The sequence below is a fragment of the Leuciscus leuciscus genome (assembly GCF_965113295.1).
Source record: "Leuciscus leuciscus genome assembly, chromosome: 18".
Classification (NCBI taxonomy): Eukaryota; Metazoa; Chordata; class Actinopteri; order Cypriniformes; family Leuciscidae; genus Leuciscus; species Leuciscus leuciscus.
This window is the reverse complement of record NC_138742.1, coordinates 16874490-16896534: the sequence shown is the minus strand read 5'-3', so window position 1 is coordinate 16896534 and position 22045 is coordinate 16874490. Positions and strand designations below refer to the sequence as shown.

Genomic DNA, 22045 nt, shown 5'->3' with positions numbered 1-22045 from the left:
TACAGACATCCTAAGTGTATTAATTACTTGAGTGAGTGAATAATATAATCAGCCAGTGGTATTCAGAGCATGTCCATGTCCAGACATGTCTGGCCTGACCTCTTAGGGGACACCAGCAGGCTCCATTCAGACTTAATGCTCTTTCATCATAGTGTTCAAACATTCAAATCAGTGCCATTTGCCCACTATAAGGTGCGAAAAACTACACGTTCCCCTTTGTCATTTAGTCTTTACTTAGTGAGGGGATCTCACGCAGAAGGTGTGAACTTCATTGCTCCGGTCCCCTGTTCTCATCTCCCTCCCTCCCTCCTCTTCTTTGCTCACACACACACCTCACTTTATCTCCACCCACTGACACACTCCCTCTCTCATACATTCCCCTCTCGTCTGTCTGCTGCTTCAGTATCAGTCTCGTCTCTCTGGTGAACAGACACTCACTCACTCACTCACTCCTGGGAGGCTGGATTACAACAGGGATCACTGAATTATTAGTCTAGCAGACAGATACACCAACACTTCTTTCATCGAGGAGATACACACACTATCCAGGATCAACATGGGGAGTAGTATGTCATGCGTCCCTCAACACAACTTCAGGTTCTCCAGCAAGAGTTTCATTCGCAGGAACAGGTAAGAACCATGAGAAACTATCTTAAAACTATGATGTTTTGGAAGTATGAAGGCATGTCATGCAAACTAGAGGGAAGTCATGTAAATGTTCTGTTCAATGTGATTTCATGAGTTTGATATTGAATTGATATGCCAGGAGTTGCAGGAGTCTGTTCAAACACTGCAAAAAATATGTAAAAATGTCTTTAAAACAAGAAACGTTCACTTGAAAAGCAAAAAAAACTTGTGTATAAGATATTAATGTGCACCATTTGTTTTCAGAGAATATAATTTGAATTATTTAGCTTACCCCAATGGCAAACTTTTTAACTTAACTCAATTTTATATGAATATAATATAATAATGACTTAGTATCTTTTGCCATTTTACTTCTTAAATAAAATGTTTAGTAATATTTGAGACAAAAATACTGTAATATAGACCTACTGTAGCTCATCAGATGAACACGGATTGGCAGTTTGAATTTAGCGGTGTAATGATGCTGTCTGCAAACCTCATTAGATCAGTGTCAGGATCTCGCTTCACACTGACTGATACACTCATCTGCTAATAGAATTCACTAGTGTAATGAAGTTAGATCTATTTCTGTTTCCAGAGTAGCCTTCAGGGCAGGGAAGAGTTCTCAGGTTTCGTGGGTTTTTCAGAGAATTGGGTTTATCCTGCACAGAAAGTAATACTATTGTGCTTGCACTGCTAGTGACAGCGATCCGAATAATTTACTGCAGTCAAATTTGGACAACTTTTATGACTATCATACATTAAAATAAGCAGTGGGTCTGCTTAAATCAGAGTGTTTGTCCGTTGTGTCTGGTTTGCATGTGCTCTGAATGTATATTGGTGGGTTCAGTTAAGGTTCAGAGTCCTAGATTATAAAAAAAGCCTTTGTATTACTGCAAACATATCAGATCAGAGTTCAGTGTAGCGGGACGCGGCCCCTTTTAAACCCAGGACCCCTATCAGATTTAAAATAAGTCCACTGAATGATGGTATTTTTAATGAAAACAATAGGTGAAAAGGTAATGCCTCTTACACAGTTACAAAGTTGTCCCTGTCAAACTTTCATCACTTTTACGAGCATGTTCTGTTACGAGCCTACAACCTGCATTCTTCAATGGAATGAATTCTCCGGATGCCAAACACGTCCATCACTGAGCCCTGGTAAATCACAGATACTTCCCATTATTGTCTGGATGAATGAGTCCAGTGTTGTTATGCTAATTGCATTCAAAGCAGAGACAGATTGACAAAGAGAGAAAAGAAAAACACGGGAGTCTCTGAGGACGTCTCTCACCGAGGATGACTTCCTCGCTGACACTGACTTCCTTAGCTTATCGTTGGGCAGGAAGAAGTTCATTATACAGATCTGACACTAATGATTATAAATGGGGGTCATGGGTAACAATGGCATTTCATGAGCGGGGCATTGTGGCTTGTAACATAAGCTTTATTGTTTTTTCTCTTTAAATGGTGCAGACAGAGATGTTAAACTGATATGTTGACTAGTGCAAGCGAAGGAAGAATGGACGGGTAATGATGATGTAATCTTTTGTGTGGGACACTGAGCACTGAATCTTTACAGAGAGCTTGACTCAGATTTGGTGTGATTAACTGATCATCCCGAGTCAAGATAACCCCTATGTGGGGTCACGTCCATCTTTTCTTATCCCACAACCCCATACATGTCTAACTAGGGTCTCTTGTTTTCTGAGCAGCAGCCGTTTGTTCCGGAAAAAGTATCCCCAGGAGGGACAGGAAAAGTCCAACAGCATCATCAACATTCTCTGCACCGTCACCCCAAGAAAGGTGAGGAACTTCCCTGCTTTCCTAACATTCCCATTCATTTATGAAAACGTCATTTCCAAAAGTTATTTGAACATTTGAAATGTCAATTTATGTTTTTAGAAAGTTTTTCTTTGGTCATCCTAGAGTTTTAAAAATGACCAGAAAACAAGTTTATGTTCAAAACACTTTTCTGGCATTTCGATTCAGTTATGAAAATGTTATTTCTAAAAGGTGTGAACATTTAAACTGCTATATATGCATATCTGATATTACTGAGAAAAAGAACTAACTTTTATCACTGTGTTGACATAGGAAATGTCACACAAAGATCTCCAGACGATTGAGAACATCAAATGGGACCCTCCGTTCCCCTACGACCCAGCTAGTGGATGGAAGAAAAGCAGCATTAATGTGAAGAACTATGGCAGAATGATCCACAGCTCCAAAGTCCGCTTCCGCTTCCTGCACTGCCAGGTAAGACACACGACTCGCATCCAAAACAAATCCAAACAAACGACACGCAAAAACACTGTTGCCAAGAATAATCATACAATAAACCACTCAAAACAGACTTTCATAAGATGATTTAGGTGGTCTGAGCACACATGACATGTGTCTTACTCACTCTCTATGATCTAACACACAACAAACAGGTGGAAGATACAAGATGTCACATAGTGGTTGTATGAAGCGCTTAGGGAATGACGTACATGCGTTTGCTGATTAATTGATGCAGCTCGGTTTGAGGAGTTTAGGCCATGTCGGAACACGCAGGGATGTGAGGTGTTGTGAAATGGCGCAGTGTTGCAGAGATTACCTAGGGCAGAGCGTACTGATCAAACCACTGATATATTACACATTGACTCTGAAGCGTGGGAATCGCTTTGGTTTTGATAACATGTAGTCATACTGGGAAAAGAAATGAGTGTGAAGGAAATAAAAATAACCTAACACAGGATGAGGTCAAAGGAGAACATACTGTACAGTGGTGATATTACAGTTTAAAGGAAATGTTACCTAACAGTATTTGTGATAATGGCATATTCTGTAACGTGGTAAAGTACAGGCCTACATCTGATGAAAGGAAATGAGCTGTCCGTGATAAATCAATGTCAGCGGCTTTACACTAGTCTTTAGAGCAAACAAACACCTCTCAGAAAGTTTTCACAAAGACACTTGATTTACACAGGAGTATTTATAACAGGGATTGTGAATATGATTGCTACACTTAACTTAGCTCATATTAATGCTGTCTCTGGGTGAAATGCTGCATCTTGTTTTGAGTTTGCTTTCAACTTGACCTTTGAAAATCTTGCTATTCAGGCTAATCATTTATTCCACCAATGTTGTTGAATTCAAGCCTTTAAAGCAGCATTACCCAGAATGATCCCTCTGATAGTGTTGATCCTGAGCTGATGGAATGTGTCTGCTCTTTCAGGATGTGCATGACTGCTACCTGGACCTGTTCCAAACCCATCTCCATTTTGTCTCAAACAACACAACTGGACTCACATACCAGGTAAAAGATGCACCTATTCATTATATTACAATGCATACCGTAGGTTGAAATGTAAAGCAGGTCCATATATGGCCATGCTTGTGTCATTGCCTTAGACACCAACCATCGTTTGAGTCATATGGTAACGAAGACGGAAATGACAAGATTTATGGGCTTTATGATGATGTAAAACGTGTCACCTCTCCATGCCAGAAATGCCACACTAAGATGTGTAATTAATCATAAAATTTGTCTCGTCTATTGTCACCTGCATTAATCGGGTTTTATTATGTCTGTATTCATTAACCTGAGTCACTGGGAGGCAGCCTGGTAATAAATGTTTATTATCAATGAAAAAACATTGTGCAATACTGAATGTGTCAGTGACAGACATTTAAAATATTATTAATTAATATATAACAACATAATAACATTTCTTTGTTTTTAAATTTAAAAAAAAATCTTAAAACTGTCTATTCATTCCCAGGTTTAATTTATTAGATATTATAAGATATTGTATTTTATAAAAAAATATGCTATATAAAATATTTTTTTATTTTACAATAGAAAAAAATTATTATTGTTTATTTATTAATTATTTTTGTTGTTTAAATAAATAAATACATATAAAAATAATTTTGAATCCCAGTTTTTAAATGTAGATTTTTTAATGGCTCTGTATATAAAAATGTTCATTTAAATCACTATAAAGGCAGACTACTAACATTTTTTCCAATGTATTTTTGTTATTCAGGGAACACTTCCTCTCAAAGAGCTCACGATTTGCAAGGTGCAGAACAGGAACAGCTTTGGGGATCTGCAGGAATTTGCATTCCAGATAAACGGTGAGTGTTCTTGATAATCCAGGGTTGAACAAACAGGAAAAAGTAGACAAGAAACACAAGATAAAACAACAGGGAGAGACAGTTACATACAGGGTTTTTTTTTTTTTTTTTTTTTAAACCCAGTTTGTTATTTGAGGATGGAATTTGTGACTCTCAACTCTCAACGTCGTAAAGCCACACTATGTAGGCCCAAAACCACTTCCCCTGTTCGGACATTCCAGAGGTTCAAAAGCACTAAGACTAACTGAACCCTCCTCCCTTTGCCACTAGTCAGAAGAGAGATAAATTGTCCTTCAAGGCCCCCCTTGTTATACGACAGGTGCGCCTGAACTCGCTCAGCTGTGGAGCTACGAAGGCCCTTTCCCTCTTCACCTCTCTGGCACAGTTAAAGTACTCCACATTCCAGAGCGCTGGACCTGAACACACAAGTTTGCTTATAAAATGTTTATGAGAATTTACCACATAGGAAAACACTGACTTTATTGCTTTGTCACCCTGAGCAAAACGATTTATCTACGCTTAATGTTCTCGGAAGATGAGTCAATGTGGCCGTGATTGAATGAAAAAGAATGAAAGCTTAACCGTTATGTTCTGTTAAGTCCTATTCTCCAAATTACTGAATTAATCTCCTTGTTTGCCACAACATCATATCAGATGGGACTCGCTGTTTTAGAAAAGACTGTTTCAGGAAAGATGATGTCTTAGATTGCTGGGAGTGAGATTTGGGAATCTATCAGGCATGTCAAAGAATTTTCAGACCTGACTAAACATCTATAAAAAAAATAAAATTAAAAAAAAGTCTTGCACATGAACACATGCCTTTGCTAAAAAGACAACAGTTTACTGGAAATGACTGTACAGGGCAGGTCAGAGTTGCTGATATCTGTGCTGATAAAGGCTGGAATGCAGGTCTGATAAAATGGAGATTCCAGGTTTGATGCTTTCTTTCAGAATAGCTGAAGGGACAACTGGTTTACTGCAAATGCACGGCATGTTGTAATGACAAGAGCTCTTGAAACAGATTGTTTGCTCTCAGGGTCAAAAGTGTCAACATTGACATTTTGACATGAAACAGAGCAACGGTATCCAGACAAATGCATCTATACTTAAAAACAAGAGATTTACCAAAATATTCAGCAACCTGTTGCCGGCTCTTAAAGAGATCCAGATGGTCATCTGACCTAACCTCTGACCCTTGTCTTTGACCTTTATAGGGGTCAGCCTGAACCCTATCATCGTGTACTGCTCGACGGAGGAGGAGATGAACAATTGGTTTGGGCTTTTGAAAGAACAAATCGAGGCTAATGGCGGCAATGCAATCGACCCGGAGATATACACAAGAATTAAGGTATGGCATCAGAATTACGTGCATTTGCTGGATGCCAAATTAAAGAAAATTTCTGTAACGAACATGTAAAAAAGGTGTTAATTCAGGTCAGAGTGACTAATGCTGGTCATTCCTATGAGATTTCATCAAGGAGTGGTTTCTTTTGTGGTCACCTTGACTGGATTTGAAAAAGACTTGTTGTCTTTTCTGTTCTGACACATGCTATTGCGGCAAGTGAAGTCATTAAGCAAAACATCTGCATCCCATAATTAGCAGAGCAATGGATTTCTCAGAAATTCCCGATACTGATGACACTCTATCTCTCTATTCATGCCTGTTGTTTCTTTTGAACATTGATTTAAAGCCAATATTGCCCCCAAAGGTACAGTGCTCAGAAGAGACCACAGTGGGAAAGGAGGAGTTGAGGAACTCCATCAGTAAAGAGCCCATCTATGAGTGGGAGGGCTCGCAACGAGAGAGTCTAGGACCGATCACTTACGCCACGAAAGTCAAGCTGCAACACATGCCATGTCAGGTAAGAGCTCTCCAGGATTGATTATTTATACAACCTAAAAAAGATGAAAATAAAACATTTATCAATATATCTGCATGAATATAATGGCATAAAAACAATAACATAATAATAACAACATCAATACACACATATAGATGTTCACTCTGAAAGCCTTTGAATGAATTATTTGATCTTAGCATGAGGGTCTTAATTCACTTTCATGTTTTCTTGAGAGGAGCAAAGCAAGCTCAGTTTACAACTCAGGGCATGGCCACTTTCACACCGCCCTCATTAGTCAACGTCTGCCTCAGCATACAAACACACGGGCACGCTAGTTCATACTATGGGACTGTAGTGTGTGTGTAACCAAATATCCGGTGTACGTGTGGCCAAATATCTAAACCTTTTTCCGGACAGTGAGGGAGGGTGAGCAACTGATAGTCCATCTTAAGTGTACTGTGAGAGCGGAGAGGGTTTGCTTGTGAAAAAGGGTGTGTAAACCAGTTGCTTGCCTCACGCACTTCACTTGACTCACCCAACAGCTGTCTTTGAACACACCCCGAGGAGCCGAGCTAAAACACACACTCGTGGTTGCTGCAAGACCTATACAGTGCTTTACACACTGCTGTGCAACGTGATAGTCAAATTTGTTTTATTTTACAACAGTTAGTTTCGCTCCTCGAATTACGCAAAAAACAGCACAGGATTTTCACTGTTTGTGTCAATCCGACCGACTGTTGTCCCTGTTTGCGAGTTGCGCGCACGCGCGCACACAGACCGTGGTTCGAAGCTCGCATTAAACTGTAGGCTAACGTTACAAATCAAGCGATGATTTCAGCAAACGCGGCTTCGTTATGTCCAGAATCGTCAACGGCTGTCAGTCGGCTAGCAATGTCATTTTTCAAAGCTGGTTTCCAAACTGTGGATGTTACTCTGGCAATATAAAAAAAAGTTATTTGGAAGCAAAAAAAAAATGAAAGTTTAGCCTGATTTCTCGTTGCATTAACACAGTTTTGGCCAACAGTTGTCGCCTCTATTAAACAGTGACTCGTTTGCTTAGCAAATGGTTAAATTGATTCACAGTTTCGAAAAAGCTTCGTTTTTACATTGAATCATTCACCCAATCGATTCGTTCAAACACACTGATTCACTTAGGAATTCGTTTAAAAACACTGATTCATTTAGGAATGATAGAAACACAAGTACAGTGTGTTCCAGAGACACACTCTGGAAATATTTTTGTTGGTGGAAAACAAATAGCAGTATTTGCAATAATGTGTCTAAAATAAGTTACTCAACCAATATTAGCTTCTTGTCTGTAAAAGCAATAATACATGTGATTAAATTTCTCTGTTCGGCTCACAGGAGCAGTATGACCGTGTGCTGGTGTTGTACCCCAACTATCTCATAATTCTGTCGGAAGAGAGTGATGGCCTCTTTTACAAGGTAACGCGATAATTTCATTTGCACAAATGAATACAGCAGCAACTCTGCATAAATCATTTAGTGAATTTAGTGATGCACTCTGGAAATAATCTTGCATTTATTTGCAATTGCAGGGCAAACTTCCTCTCAACATGATCACAGTTACAACTCCCTGCCAGGACATCAAACCTAACACGTTAATGATTGAAGGTGAGTTATAACCCAAGTCTTTAATTGCCGGATGTTATTGTACTTGGCACAGATCTGATATGTGCCATAAAGATGAGTGTAAACTTTGTGCCCTGTTTCTGCACAGAATCTGATGCATATCTGACTCTAACTCTTGTGGGTTTCGTTGTTAGGGAAGTTGATAAACCCCATCATCGTGTCCTGTCTGGACAAGAGAGAGTTCCATGACTGGATCCAGTTTTTCAAAAGTGCTGACGTCCCCATCCTCAGCCCTCCTCCCCCTGTGTATGACATCATTTACACTCCAACACAGAAACAGGTGAGCGATTGCTTCCATCTTGGACATGGTGTTGAATATCTTAGATATTGCGTGTAAATGCTGTGAGATATTCACTTTCTCTGTTATTCTCAGGCTCTGGAGCTTGACAGGTGGAGCGGCAGCAGCCACGGCGTTACTGACCCATTAAGGCAGTCTCAGGACAAACGCAGATCCCATGAGCTCCAGCTGCCTAGTGCTGATGACAACCCTGTGTCCCCCGGTTATGCTGAGCCTCTCTGCGTAAGTGTCTATCCAAACATCCAAACCCATTAACATCAAGTTGTGAACATGATATTTGTCCAGCTTCAATATGTTATAGGGAAGTCTTCCTAGGTGACCTGCTCTAAGAATTTTACACAGTTTGATTTCATGTCTGGTGTGAAATTTGGGTTAGGCTGGCGGTTATCTACAGGTCTAAAATATGGGGCATTATTCATCAGAATGACTTGCATGTTTATTTTGGAGGAGCAGCACATGTGGTTGTGAAAAAGGATCAGCAGTGTTTCAGCTGATCTGTTAATAAGTAACTTGTGTGCAATCAATTTACATTGTATCCAGTCAAAAAGTATCTATATTACATTCTTAATTCTATTAGTATGTTCATGTTTGAGATTTAATCCTACATAGCCACAATATTCCATGGGGTTATGACATTTTATCTCTAATTAATTTAAGTTAACATGAACTGCCATTCACAACACATTTTGCTTCTGTAATGCAACATATTTGTGATTGAAACATACTTAGATATTCAAGACAAAATGTAGGACAAAGACTGGATTTTATCCACTAGAATTGATTGGATAGTGGTGTATCAGAACAGAGGCAGACTATATGCAAATTTGATAATCACAATTTGGTTATTGGTTAACGTTATCCAAAAGCTTACATGGCCTCAGTTACATCAACAGAAAAGGAAAATCGTTTTAGATAAAGACCAAGTCACAGTATTTAATTTTTAATAAATATTATGATGCTAAACCACTTTTTTTTTCTTTCTTCAAAATAACATGCACCGATGAATCACTCAAAACAAGACCAAACACTTGAAACACAGGCTGCTTTGAAAAGAATAACCTGAAATGTTTTCTGTGGGCAGTGCCATGTTCATATTATTTATGAATGGGTTTTTATTTGCATATTTTCAGTATTCATTTTTAATTTACTTTTTAGTTATTTAATTGTGTGCCTTTGTCATTTTTATTAGTTTTTCGTATATATTTCTTATATTTACTTTATTTCTTATGTTTATTTTAAATTTAAATTTATTTCAACTTTAGTTTGACTTATTTTACTGCTACTTAAACTTGTTTTATTTCAGTATATTTTATCATTTGTTTTTCGTAATCATAAAGGTAGTTGTAATCTGGTAAATGAATGTGAGTACAGTCCAGTTAATCAGTTTGTGTGTTGTGTGTGTTGGTACAGTTCATTTCCAGCAGGCCGACCTCCTCAGACACTCAGTACTCAGCTCACCTGGGCAGCAGGAGCAGCAGCTTCTCCTCTCGTGTCAGACCCGTCCCAGACCACCACCCCGTATCTGTCCACTACTCCTCCCCGCCACAGTCATCCTATCTCGCCTCTGAAGGACCCATGTCACCGGTTTACAACATGCCCTACAGTTCTGTGCACCGCAACGGCCCTGTTCAACGAGTCGAGAAGGCACCACTAGTCAAGGTAACAGAATATTCCTCAGTTCAGTTTAGTTCTATTTTCTGTTCTTCAAAAATCAGTGATATTTGCATTTCAAATTACTATTTTAATTATTTGCTTACAATTCCAGAAAAAGAAATCATAAAAACATGCGTAACTTTTTCATCTGTCTTTGTTCAGTCAAACAGCTGGAGCACGCCACAGACAAACGTCAAACACCAGCTTTTTGTTCCTCATCGCCACTCGGACTTGGTCTCCCACCGCAAGCCTCTCTCGCCCCTTTATGACGACCCCGGCACCCCCAGCATGTACCCTCTGGAGGAGAGCTCTGCACAAGCGTCGGTAAGTGGGTCAGGTTATCAGATCCGCTCTCTCACTTGACACCGCTGCCTTCGGTGACCAAACACCCAGAGTCGTTGATTTGACGAGCTAAAGCCATGGAAAGTCCCCATAGCCTACATTACTAATTGATCCGTTCAGATGCATAATGGAAAAGGCTGCTGAGCGAACAAGACAAAGTGTTATCCTTCGAAAGATGCATGTTTGAGACAATAATTCTACATAGAATACAGGTTTACACTTGTCGGGGTTTCTTTCAACACAGGTTTAAGTCTAAATCCTTTAATCAGCTGACTACATCAGGTTTAATTCACTATGCTATCTTCTAAATCTCATGAAGTGCATGTTTTTCTGCTATACAGCACTCTTCTCGGGGCTCTGTTGAGCAGTCGTACCCTCCTCTCCTCCCTTCCTCCTTCCGGTTGTGCACCCCTCCTCTTGGACGGAAAAACAGACATGGCCAGGCCCTGGAGCCGGAGGTGGTCAGCAGCCAGAGGTCGGAGGAGCTGCGAGCCCAGGCCGTTTCCAGACTGAAGATGCTGCCCGATCCAAACCGACAGCCACAGCACAACCACATCTCTCAGGTAATGGGACAGTAGTAGTTTTCCTTTCAAGACTTTCATTCTTTTAATGAGGCTTTATTTTCTCTTTATGATAAAAGGATAGTTGTATCACCCTGACATTTTGGACTTAATGCCCAGTTTAAAAGAACAGCATTTATTTGAAATAGAATAAAAGTATTAAATTCTTTCCCCCAAAAATCTTACTGACCTCAAGAAAATGTAGAAATATTTTTGTAATTGTAGGTAGCCTCAAAATGGTATGAAAATGATCTCCAATTCTTTCTTTTTTTTTACAGAGAGGTTTCTCAGGTCACACTGTCATGGAAGCGCAGCAGATATCTTACTGTTACTCACCAGGTAAGATTTTTTGGCATGCAAAACTTAGGAGGCAGTTACAGTACCACAATAGTGCATTGATAGGCATCTTTCGTGGACGTATATATACGGAACTTGATATGCAAATATGCACAGCAATTTGCATAACCAGTTTTGTGACAACAAGATTTGTTTAGCGTGTGAAATGTTGACCTAGATCATAAGTATTTTTTATAGGCTGGTTAAAATTCATCTTGTTTAATCGTTTCATGAGGTCACACCATATGCACTCTCACTTGTCAGGATTAAACACACCATAGGGAGTAAATAATCCATGGTGACACGTGCATACAGTATACCAGACTCTCACGGTACAGCTAATAGGATGATTTTAGAATGACCTTTTCCAGCACACACACACACACACACACACACACACACACACACACACACACACACACACACACACACACACACACACACACACCGTTTGATGGGGTGTGGTGGTCCAGGCAGGACATGGCAGTGGAAACAAGAGTGCAGATGAAGGGGCGTGTGTGTGTGTGTGTGTGTGTGCGTGTGTGTGTGTGTGTGTGTGTGTGTGTGATATGGCTCAGGGTATTTTAAATGACAGCACTACAGGTGGCACATGAAGGAAAGACCAGCGAAAGGACAGAATTACCACCGAGAGTGATTTAAAGCTCACAAGTGGGAGATCCTTCAAGACATCTCAGAGCCTCTCTGTGAAAAGAACACAACAAACGACACGTTAGATCTTAAATTAGGGCATGAAGTATTTAGATGGCTCAGTTTACTGACTTCTAAACCTTGGCATGTGGATTTTGATTTAAATTCTTTTTTTTAATTTACATATTGCAACGAGATCTCTTCTATTCTCGCAAACTCGCATGATATGAGATCACAGCAATAGCAAACTACAATGATCCAATCAATTCCCGATTAACAAAATCTGTCCCGACCTACATTTTGTCTTGTTCAAGAAGCCATTTCACTTGGATATACATCACAATAGGGAAGAAAAGACTATCGCAACTTTCATGCCTACTTGTGATATACACAAAAAATTCTAAAATAAAAGTAATTCATGGAAAAATCATTGATATTTCTATAGTGAATATGAATGGCTGCTTTTAGGTATGCTGATGCACTGTTCTAAATTAATTTTTTGGCTTGAAATTGCAGATTGTAATCTATTATTCAAAATGGTGGTAACATTTAGTAGAAAATATTTTAAGATTAGGAATTCATATTTTTTTGTCTTTTCACAGATGACTCTTACCTTCAGCCAGTGGAGCCAGATGACCAGGAAATGGACTATGATAACATATGGGAGTTTGACCAGGATAATAGGATGATTCAGGCCCTGCCTGGAACTTCACCACACCGGACACTGGCTTACTTTGGAGCTCAAGGCCTGGGCGCTATGACAACACAGCAGAGATGGTCATAAAAGAGAACAATGGGCTTATGCCCGTCCAGACTTGCACACATAGCAGACTAATCAAAGCCACACATGCACAATGGGCATGTCTTTACCAGGGGCCGGCATGCCCGAGTATCAGGATATTCACAGTTTGTTTATTCAATGGCTCGATTACATATTTTTGCACATGTAATATCCTTTAATTCTGTGGTGATGGTTTCACACTGCTGTATGCATTCGGTACGAACAAGTGTGATGCGTTTATGTATATATGAATATAAGAAAAAAATACTACATTTTTTCAAAGTTAGTATTTATGTATATATGAATATAAGAAAAAAATACAAACATTTTTTCAAAGGTAGCATTTGTGAGTTTTTGCATTTAGTTTAGTTTGTATCCTTTGTGAGTCCTACAAACTACAGGAAATTGTTGGTATATGGATATTTTTAAAAACCAAATGTAAATATATTCCTTTTTCTATTTAAGTAAATTTAAGTTTTTATTATTATTGATTATTATTATTATTGTTATTATATTTATACTTCTTTTTTATGGCTTTCTACTATCTGTTCAAAAGATCTATTTGTTGTGTGGAGGTCAAAGGTATTAATTTTTTATGACAAATAAACAGTGATAAAAACAGCTGTAACACTGCTTTAGCTGTCCACTTTAAATATGAATGTGTGGTCTTTTTTTTTTTTTTTTTTTTTTTTTTTTTGAGTGATTTAAATTGTAGTCTATTTTTAAAATAAAATAAGTTCTCTGAACTCCTTTACTCTGTCATGTTGTGTAGTACATTTAATTTAGTATGGCTAAACAGTGACATGTTTAAATAACGTCATTTTACAGTGTGTTGGAAATTATGAATTTGAAATATGAATGTCACATAGATCTCTGTCAGCATGGCCTCTATTGTGATCTCAAAGACTATGGGAAGGGACTTTGGTGACCTTTACCTCAGGGTTCTGGTGCCATCTGCTGGTAACATCTAGAAGTACAACCTAAATGTCTCAATCTTGCAAATGTTCTTAATTTTCTCCAAAAACTGTTTGAACACATCTCAGTTTCTAATGCACAAAAACTGTAATGCATGTTAATTCCCTTCAGTTATAATAAATTTAATATTTATCAGGTTTTCTGGCACAATAATAGTACAATTGTTTGTTCATCCCCCTCTTGTGGCCAAAAATAAGTATTTCTATTAACATTCAAGTGTACTGACAATGCTTTCAAATAAATATATTTATTTTAGGTACAACAGACAGAAAAATACATTTCCTACATTATATTTAAAATGGGGAGCACCATATGAATGACAACCAAATCAAACTTTTCAGATCTGAAGTGACGTCCTCACATGGGCATATTATTTCATGTTTATATGGTCTATAAATACACCAAAATAATTTGGCAAAGCAAAAATTCCAGTATCTCAGTCAGTAGTATCAAACTATATTAACTGATTGTCCATAGACATTCGCTCTTCCATTGAAAACTCTCCACTGGTACACTTAATTAGACACACGTCCATCTTCATTATAACACTTCCATAATCATCTCAATATCAAATATTAATCAATATATACCATTGCTCTGATCATAACAGCATTCACTGCAAACAGTGAATCCACAATATCTCTGAAAAAAGGGCTTTGGTCATTTCATTAACAATCAACATTACTTTTTTTTTTTTAAATTTTTATAATGGATACTGATATGTTCATACACTATAAACACTACTGGCACTGGTCTGAAGTCACAGTCATCTGTGTTAGCTTATCAACTGAGTTCATCACCAATAAAGGCACACGAGAGTATTGATCATAATAATATATTCTGAGAATGATGGAAAATGCCCTGCATGCACGTTTGACATTCATCAACACCCTTTTGGATTACATGGAAAAAGGGTGATGTGACTGAAATCAGATCTGGAGGCCATCAGCTATGGAGTTATGCATGGCTCTAACTGACGTAAAGGAGTTTTTCCAGAGACCTCCTCCCTCTTGTGTCTGCGCAGGTATCGTATGGCAGAGAGTGCACTGACATTCGCAAGAAGAGCTGAACAATATAAAAAGCAGATATGCGTCATTATGGATTATTATGAATCACATTCCTTAATTCTTTCTTATTTTGTTGTAATGCAGAGCTTTGTACCAAGGCAAGAGGCTTAACTTTTCCTCTGTAAAAAGCATAACATTCTAAGTAAAAAACTGTCAAAACACGCCTGAACGACTAAAGTAATGACTCAACACTCACAAGACCATGGCAAAGACTATGAGAATTAAAGCAATTTATGTCAAAGTATTAAGTATATTCATGAAACAAATATAAATACCAGCTTTCCAGGTGTCTGCTCCCGAGCCTGTCGATTTCAGCACCCATGAGGCAAAAGCAATACAAACCAAGCACAGGTCTGCCTGTTTAAGAGGCAAGAATGGGGCATCCAACCCTAGAAAAGAGGCATTCAAATTCAGATCAACACTTAATAATCAACCAAAATAAATAAATAAATAATTAAATCTACAATTTGATTCAATAACAACACTGTAAAAAAAATTACATCCCCAAGTCAAAAATTTCTAGTGACTGGTAACATCTACATTTTTCAATTAGTCTGACGTATTATTTCTCATTGAGCCAATGTTAACAGACTATTGCAACAAGAATTACACTTGGGCCAATTGAAAAATTTAGATGTGACCAGTCACTAGAAAATTTTGACTTGGAGAGGTTAGAATTTTTTTACAGTGAAACTGGCTTTTATTATAAAAGGGTTTCTATAAATTAGTTTCATTATGAGTAAAACTAATTCACTGTGAGTTATACACTATTGTATAAAAGTTTGGTAAGTGTGGTAAGAATTTTTTAACGTCTCTTTATTTGATCACATAAATGCAGTATAAACAGGTAAATTGTTCAATAAATATGATTAAAACTTTAAACAACGGTATTTTATATACATAGCTGAATATTTTTTTTGTGGAAATTTTGTGAATAATTTTTTTCAGGTTCCCTTTGGATTTATTTGAAATAGAAATCCTGTAACAATGTAAAAGTCCTACTTTTGATCAATTTAATGTATTCTTGCTAAGTATCCTTTTGTATATATATATATATATATATATATATATATATATCAGTAGGCAGGCAGATAGTGAATTGACATTGAACAATAATCAATATCACAAGTCATTATATAAGTGGCCTGGTGTTCCTGGAGTTTTCTCTATTTTTACTTGCACTTCATAGTGAAACATGTTCATAAATTCTGGCACACTGCAGATTTGAGAAGCTGCCCAGCATGAGTGTAGACTGATTCGCACGTACAACCATTCCTAAGGCTCGGGCAAGGCTCGACATGTGACTCGATACTCTCAGTCAGCAGATATTGACTTAAAGGGGATGAGAGTTGACTAACATATGACTAACAGAAATTATTTCCAGAAAATTTCCTATGTAGGCTCTCATTTTAGTGTCTCTTATGTCTGATAAAGTTTATTAAAGGGAACAAATAAACCCTTTGAGAAAGTATTAGTGTTCAGTTTCAGTGTGTGCAGAATAACGTGTGATAGAAGTTCTTACTTGGATCAGCAACTACTGTCTGCATCTCCTTACACTTCTTCTGTCGCTCAGTCAGCTGCTGGAAGATGCAGTTCTCCAGGTTGAGGAGCAAGGAATCTGGGAAAGGGCTCCCATCAGGGCCCAAAGCATTAATTGGTTGAATGATTCCTTTGGGAAATGTCTTTACAGGGACGAGTTCCCCAGAAAATGTCTTCTCTTCAGGGATGGTAAAACCTGTGCGTCGAACTCTTCTAAATGAAAGAGGGTTCGTCCAGAGGAAGTCGCCCTCATCTTCAGAATAGAAGTGCTCATACATGTCAACAGGATCATGGTTGGGAGACTTATTGCCATACTGTGCCACTACTTTGATAACCGTGTTCTCATTCTCATCATCTTCGTCCGAATTCCCAGGGGAATCTGGGAAGAAATAGTCATATGCCTCTGGAAACTGAAGGTTTCTGTTAGCCGAGCGGGAGCAGGAGAAAATGGGAACCATTTTATCTCCACCTGACTCTTCTACAATTGGACAAAAAAAGCTTCCAGCATCAAACTCTGAGAAGAAATGATCATACGTCTCAGGTACAGAAGTGCCTGTTACATCAAGGTACGAAGCAGCTATGTTGTCTGCACAAGACGCACAACGCTCAGGTTCATCCTCACCAAAGAGATAATGCATTATTTCAGAAAACGTGATACCACTGGTTTCTACTTCCTCTTCATCATCAGACAAGCTCGTTGAGCCTGAAGTGTTCACATGGTAAAAAGGATCTATAAAATCATCTACCTCTGAATGGATCGAATGCATGGAGGCATTTCTCAGTATTTGCCTGATTGGTTGAGCATCTAGAGCTTGCAGGTTCTGCACGCTAATGTTCTTACACATTCTCCTGAAACACTGTTGAGCATGTTCAGGAAGAGTGGTTTCCGAACTTATGAACACCATTTCTTCACCCACAACCACTGGATCTGGATCATTCTCCCACATCACACCACAAGAGCTAGGGAACTCACACGACTCGTCCTCTTGCTTGGAAGAAAATGTGGTTTGAAGCTGTGCAAGGTCTTCATCTAGATCAGATATGTAAGACATGTCTCCACTTAAGCGGTCCGGCTTAGAGTCGTCAGGTAGTGTAAAGTAACCAGAGTCTCCAGCATCTGTAGTGTCCGCAATACTACCATCCTCCGGCTGGGTTAAAATACTGGTGTGCTGGGTGTTACCAATTTGCCGTATACGCAATATGTCATTGATTGTTAGCTTCTCCATTTCATTCCAGAAGGATGAGATAGCATACACAGGGCATGGAAGATGATCTGCAGCATCAAGAGAAACACTCTCCAGATCTTTGGCTCCACTTTTCGACTCAGCTGAGGAAGTGTACTTCATTTCAGCAAGTGTGTTATGAGGCAAATCTGAAACATCTTGTGTAGGACCACTTATGTGTTCACTAGATCTGGTAGACTTGCCACAAAATAGTTGTTCACCACTGGCTGAAACAGCAACCTCATTAGCACTGATGTCTCTCTTATTGTCAGAGTCATCTGAATTCTCTGGCATTATGGCTGAGGCATTTACATTTAATGCCTTACTAGTCTTAGTTCTGCTTTGAATCTGACTTTCACCTGTTCTATGATCAATATCATCAGACATATGTCTCTCAGTCTTTGCATCTGTCTCACTTACAGGTATATTCATGTTTACAGCAATGGTTTGAGAGGCCGAATGGCTTTGATATTCTGAAATGTTAACTTGAATACATGCTTTCTGTTTTTGAGGAGTATCTTGTGAACAAGTAAATGTTCCATCCGAACAAGATTCTACTCCATCTTTGTTCTCAGTTAAAGACAACAAGCTTTCTTTGTCTGAAATTTCTACCATATTCCTTTTGCTTGACATAGTTTGTTCATTTTTAAATACTGAACAGTCAGTATCATTTCCTAAACAGGATAAATCTTTGTCCTCAGTCAGTTTAAAAGAGACAATGGAGGAAGGAGGCTTTGTTGAATCAGCAGCAATTGAAATGTTAGAAGATAATAAGGATTTCCTCTGACATCCTGCACCAGAATGATCACTTACAGGTGCTGATAAGGTCTCTCTAATACCAGTCCAGCTCTCTAAGTGTACAGCAGGATCAAATTTAAGAATATTTAATCCACCTTCTTGTAAATTCAGAACTTTATTTATCTGGGGTAATGGAGGAATCTCTGCTTTCAATTGCCCATTGTTTCCAAGAGACACGTCATGCATGCTTTTGGAAATAGTATTAAAGCTTGTGTGTACAACTTCAGGCTTTGAAGGTACGGTGACTAAATTACTGATAAAAGATACTGGCAAGCTTTTTGAAGACTTCAAATCAGCTGAAGCCTCCAAGTCAAACATGTCTCTAGGCTTTAAAAGATCAGTATTTTGTGATGTTTTAATTCTTTGTAGTGATATGTGCTCTGTCTTCCAGACATTTGCAGGAAGGCTATTCATCTCTTCTCTCTGAATGAATCTCTCTTCCTCTGATTCACTTTGATGGATGTGTATCTGAGCCTCATATCCTGGTTCTACTGGCTCGACACTCATTCTCTTCTTCTTTCTCCTCTTTCTCCTGAGATAGGAAGGTGACACTGGGATCTGACCGATTGCACAATCTTTTGAGTCAGAACTGTTTCTGGTATCCAACTGAGCAATATTTTGTCTTGCTGGGATTTGTTCTGTCATATCTTTCCTATTTACCATTACCACTTTCTCTTTGTTAGATGGCTTTGTTTCAGGTTTCAGCTCGAAGTCTTTGCTAAGATCACCACATCTTCCCTGTTGCTGCTGTTTCATTCTTACTGTAATTAGGGGAGTTGACAATGGCTTCCCTCCAATGAGTAGCTCAGTGTTAGACTTTGATGCATATTCTTGTGCATAAGTGGGTGCAGCTATATCACCCCAGGTATTAACCACACCCTGCTTAGTGATTTCACCTATAAGACTGGCCTCATTTCTGCCAGATGGACCAGTATCTAAAGACAGAAAATCCTGCTTATCAATCAAACCCTCCAGATGGCCTGTCTCCTCACTTCCCCAATTAACAACATGGCTTTGTTCCAAGGGCTGTTCATTTTCTGTGACACTTTTTAACTGCTCAAAGAACAGATTGACAGTCTGAAGGTGCAAGTCTTCCTCACTGCCAGAGAGAACCTGCTCTGGACTACGTATTCCGTACTTGCTGAGGTAATTATACACAGGCGAGCCCTCACAGACTGGCGGGCCATCAATCTGAAGGTCTGGATCAGGCTCTGTGTCCACAACCGGGGTCCTGTTTAGAAAGTGGCTGCCCATCTCATCAATGTCACTCATTCCAGAGTCCTCTCGACTGGCAAGCACCGGAGAGAGCACGTCACAGTCCTCGCACTCCTGAAAAAAACAGTCCCAGTCTTGGTCGGAGATGTGCACGCTGTATTCAAAGTCATCCATCAAGAATGAATGATACACAGACGGTTCTGAACCTACAATTTAAATGAATTAATCAGTCAGTGACATGAATAAATAGTCTGGCAAAGCAATTGCACAAAAATAGGGACATATTTGAAAATGCAAAAAGTGGATGTTTTTATTGGCATCATGGGAATGGCACAACCAGTATCAACCGAAAGGTAATTAATCTAAACATCTATGCTAGTCTTTTTATAAACTAGGGCCATATGCTCCAACCACAAATTGTGATACAAAATCTTTTAAATCAATTTTCAAGAAACAAGTTGCACTTGTCAAAAACACAATACAAACTTCAATTGCATGCCATATAATTGCCATTATTTGAAGCTTTAAATGTATATATTTTTGTATTAAATAAAAACAAAACAAATATACTGTCATATTCACATAAATAATGTGAATATGAATCCTACTTTCAATAAATAGCGTACATTCAAAATGGTAGGTACGAGGTAAAACACCTATTTTTTTGTATTATGATTATTTCGTTAAGAATTTTTACTCTATTACCATATTTATGAATATAATCTAGTAATATATATTAGTTGCATAAATGCATTAAAGGTGCATTAAAAGAATCTGAATAGGTTCTACATATCTACAAATCTACATATCATTATTATAAAGAAAATTCAATCTGTTATTTGTGACCCTGGATCACAAAACCAGTCATAAGTCTCACGGGTATATTTGTGGCAATAGCCAACAATACATTGTATGGGTCAGACTTATTGATTTTTCTTTTATACCAAAAATCATTAGGATATTAAGTAAAGATCATGATCCATTAAGATATTTAGTAAATTTCCAACCATAAATATATAAAACATTTATTTTTGAGTGAATGCAGCACAATCGCGAACATAAATGGACAAATTTAAAGGCAATTTTCTCAATGTTTAGATTTTTTTGCACCCTCAGATTCCAGATTTTCAAATAGTTGTATCTCTGCCAAATATTGTCCTATCCTAACAAACCATGATACGTCAATGGAAAGCTTATTTATTCAGCTTTCAGGTGATGTATACTTCTCAATTTTGAGACCCATGTGACTGGTTTTGTCGTCCAGGGTCACATATGGCCTCAGATGATATCAGAATCAGTAACATTGCATTGGAAAATACAATTTCAAACAAAGGAACATTTTTGAAACTATATGTGGTAAGTGAATGTTAATTCACAATTAATTCCGCACAATTAATCACAACTCTTTTGAAAAAGAAAATGGGTTAAAAATTGTCTTTATTCTATTATTGTTAAAAATGCATGGGGAACCAAGTATGCAGAGTCCACTGCATTCCTTCACATTGAGATTTTTCTTTGGTGTGCACACTATTATCAAACTAATACTAAACTCAAAGCAGAAATGTGTACAGTACCTGTTCAATGGAGTGAAAGTGCAGAAGTCCCAGAGCAGTTAGCCTTTCACACCACTTTAGTAGTTTGAGGCATAGTGAATGCCCTTCGAGTGTCCTTCCAAGTAAGACGGTACACCACAGGCCCTATGATTTCTTATAAATAGAACAGTGTTACACATCACGTAATACACGTAGTACTCTCTCTCTCTCTCTCTCTCTCCCCCGGTTGCTGTGTGAACCGTTTTAACGGGGTCCCAGGGCATGCTCCCATGTGAAATATGTTTGTGTGTTTATTTTTTGCAAAACACATGCAAAGTTGGTTGATAACATAACTGCAATCAAGTAATAGCCTAGTTAACAATTACTTGTTTACATAGTATTTTATGTATTTTTTATTATTTAAGCATCTGGAACCCTATCAGTATAACACAATTGTCTAATTGTCTACAAAGTGCCATGGGAAGCCAAACTTTACTTAACATTTAACAACTTAACTACTCCTTAACGGTTCACCAAGGCTCTTAATGATGTTTGACTGTCATCTCATGATATCTGAAGGCTTTTCCTAATCATCATTAGAATAAAGCACATTTTACACATGGGGAAAACTGACTGTTTGGTCAATAACTCATTAAGGTCCAGACTTTAAAGCTCTTGATTCCGACTTGTACTTGCCCTTATGTACTATGTACCATAGTTATTGTAATCGTTTAACAGTAGCTTTTGCTACAATAAGGCTAATTAAGGGTAAGACCATTCATGACTCATTACCATGCATAGGCCATGTTTACTTTTGTTTTCATTGACC

At 38.2% G+C, this 22045-nt stretch overlaps 2 protein-coding genes across 2 annotated transcripts; one reads left to right on the top strand and one right to left on the bottom strand.

Annotated features, from left to right (window-relative positions):
• Nucleotides 1–385: 385 nt before the first annotated feature.
• Nucleotides 386–13626, top strand: plekhn1 (pleckstrin homology domain containing, family N member 1). The gene is made up of 16 exons (XM_082144625.1): nucleotides 386–630; nucleotides 2343–2433; nucleotides 2725–2886; nucleotides 3851–3931; nucleotides 4665–4755; nucleotides 5970–6103; nucleotides 6465–6617; nucleotides 7962–8042; nucleotides 8156–8231; nucleotides 8384–8529; nucleotides 8623–8769; nucleotides 9958–10206; nucleotides 10363–10524; nucleotides 10884–11105; nucleotides 11381–11441; nucleotides 12689–13626. Exons 1-16 carry the CDS (start codon nucleotides 557–559, stop codon nucleotides 12868–12870), a joined length of 2112 nt encoding a protein of 703 aa, XP_082000751.1. The 5' UTR covers nucleotides 386–556; the 3' UTR covers nucleotides 12871–13626.
• Nucleotides 13627–14073: 447 nt separating this feature from the next.
• Nucleotides 14074–21469, bottom strand: perm1a (PPARGC1 and ESRR induced regulator, muscle 1a). Its single transcript, XM_082144624.1, has 4 exons — nucleotides 21259–21469; nucleotides 16432–19890; nucleotides 15185–15298; nucleotides 14074–14907 (listed from the first exon to the last, which is right to left on the bottom strand). The coding sequence occupies exons 2-4, from the start codon at nucleotides 19856–19858 to the stop codon at nucleotides 14792–14794; spliced, it is 3657 nt and encodes a 1218-aa protein (XP_082000750.1). The 5' UTR covers nucleotides 19859–19890; nucleotides 21259–21469; the 3' UTR covers nucleotides 14074–14791.
• Nucleotides 21470–22045: the final 576 nt, after the last annotated feature.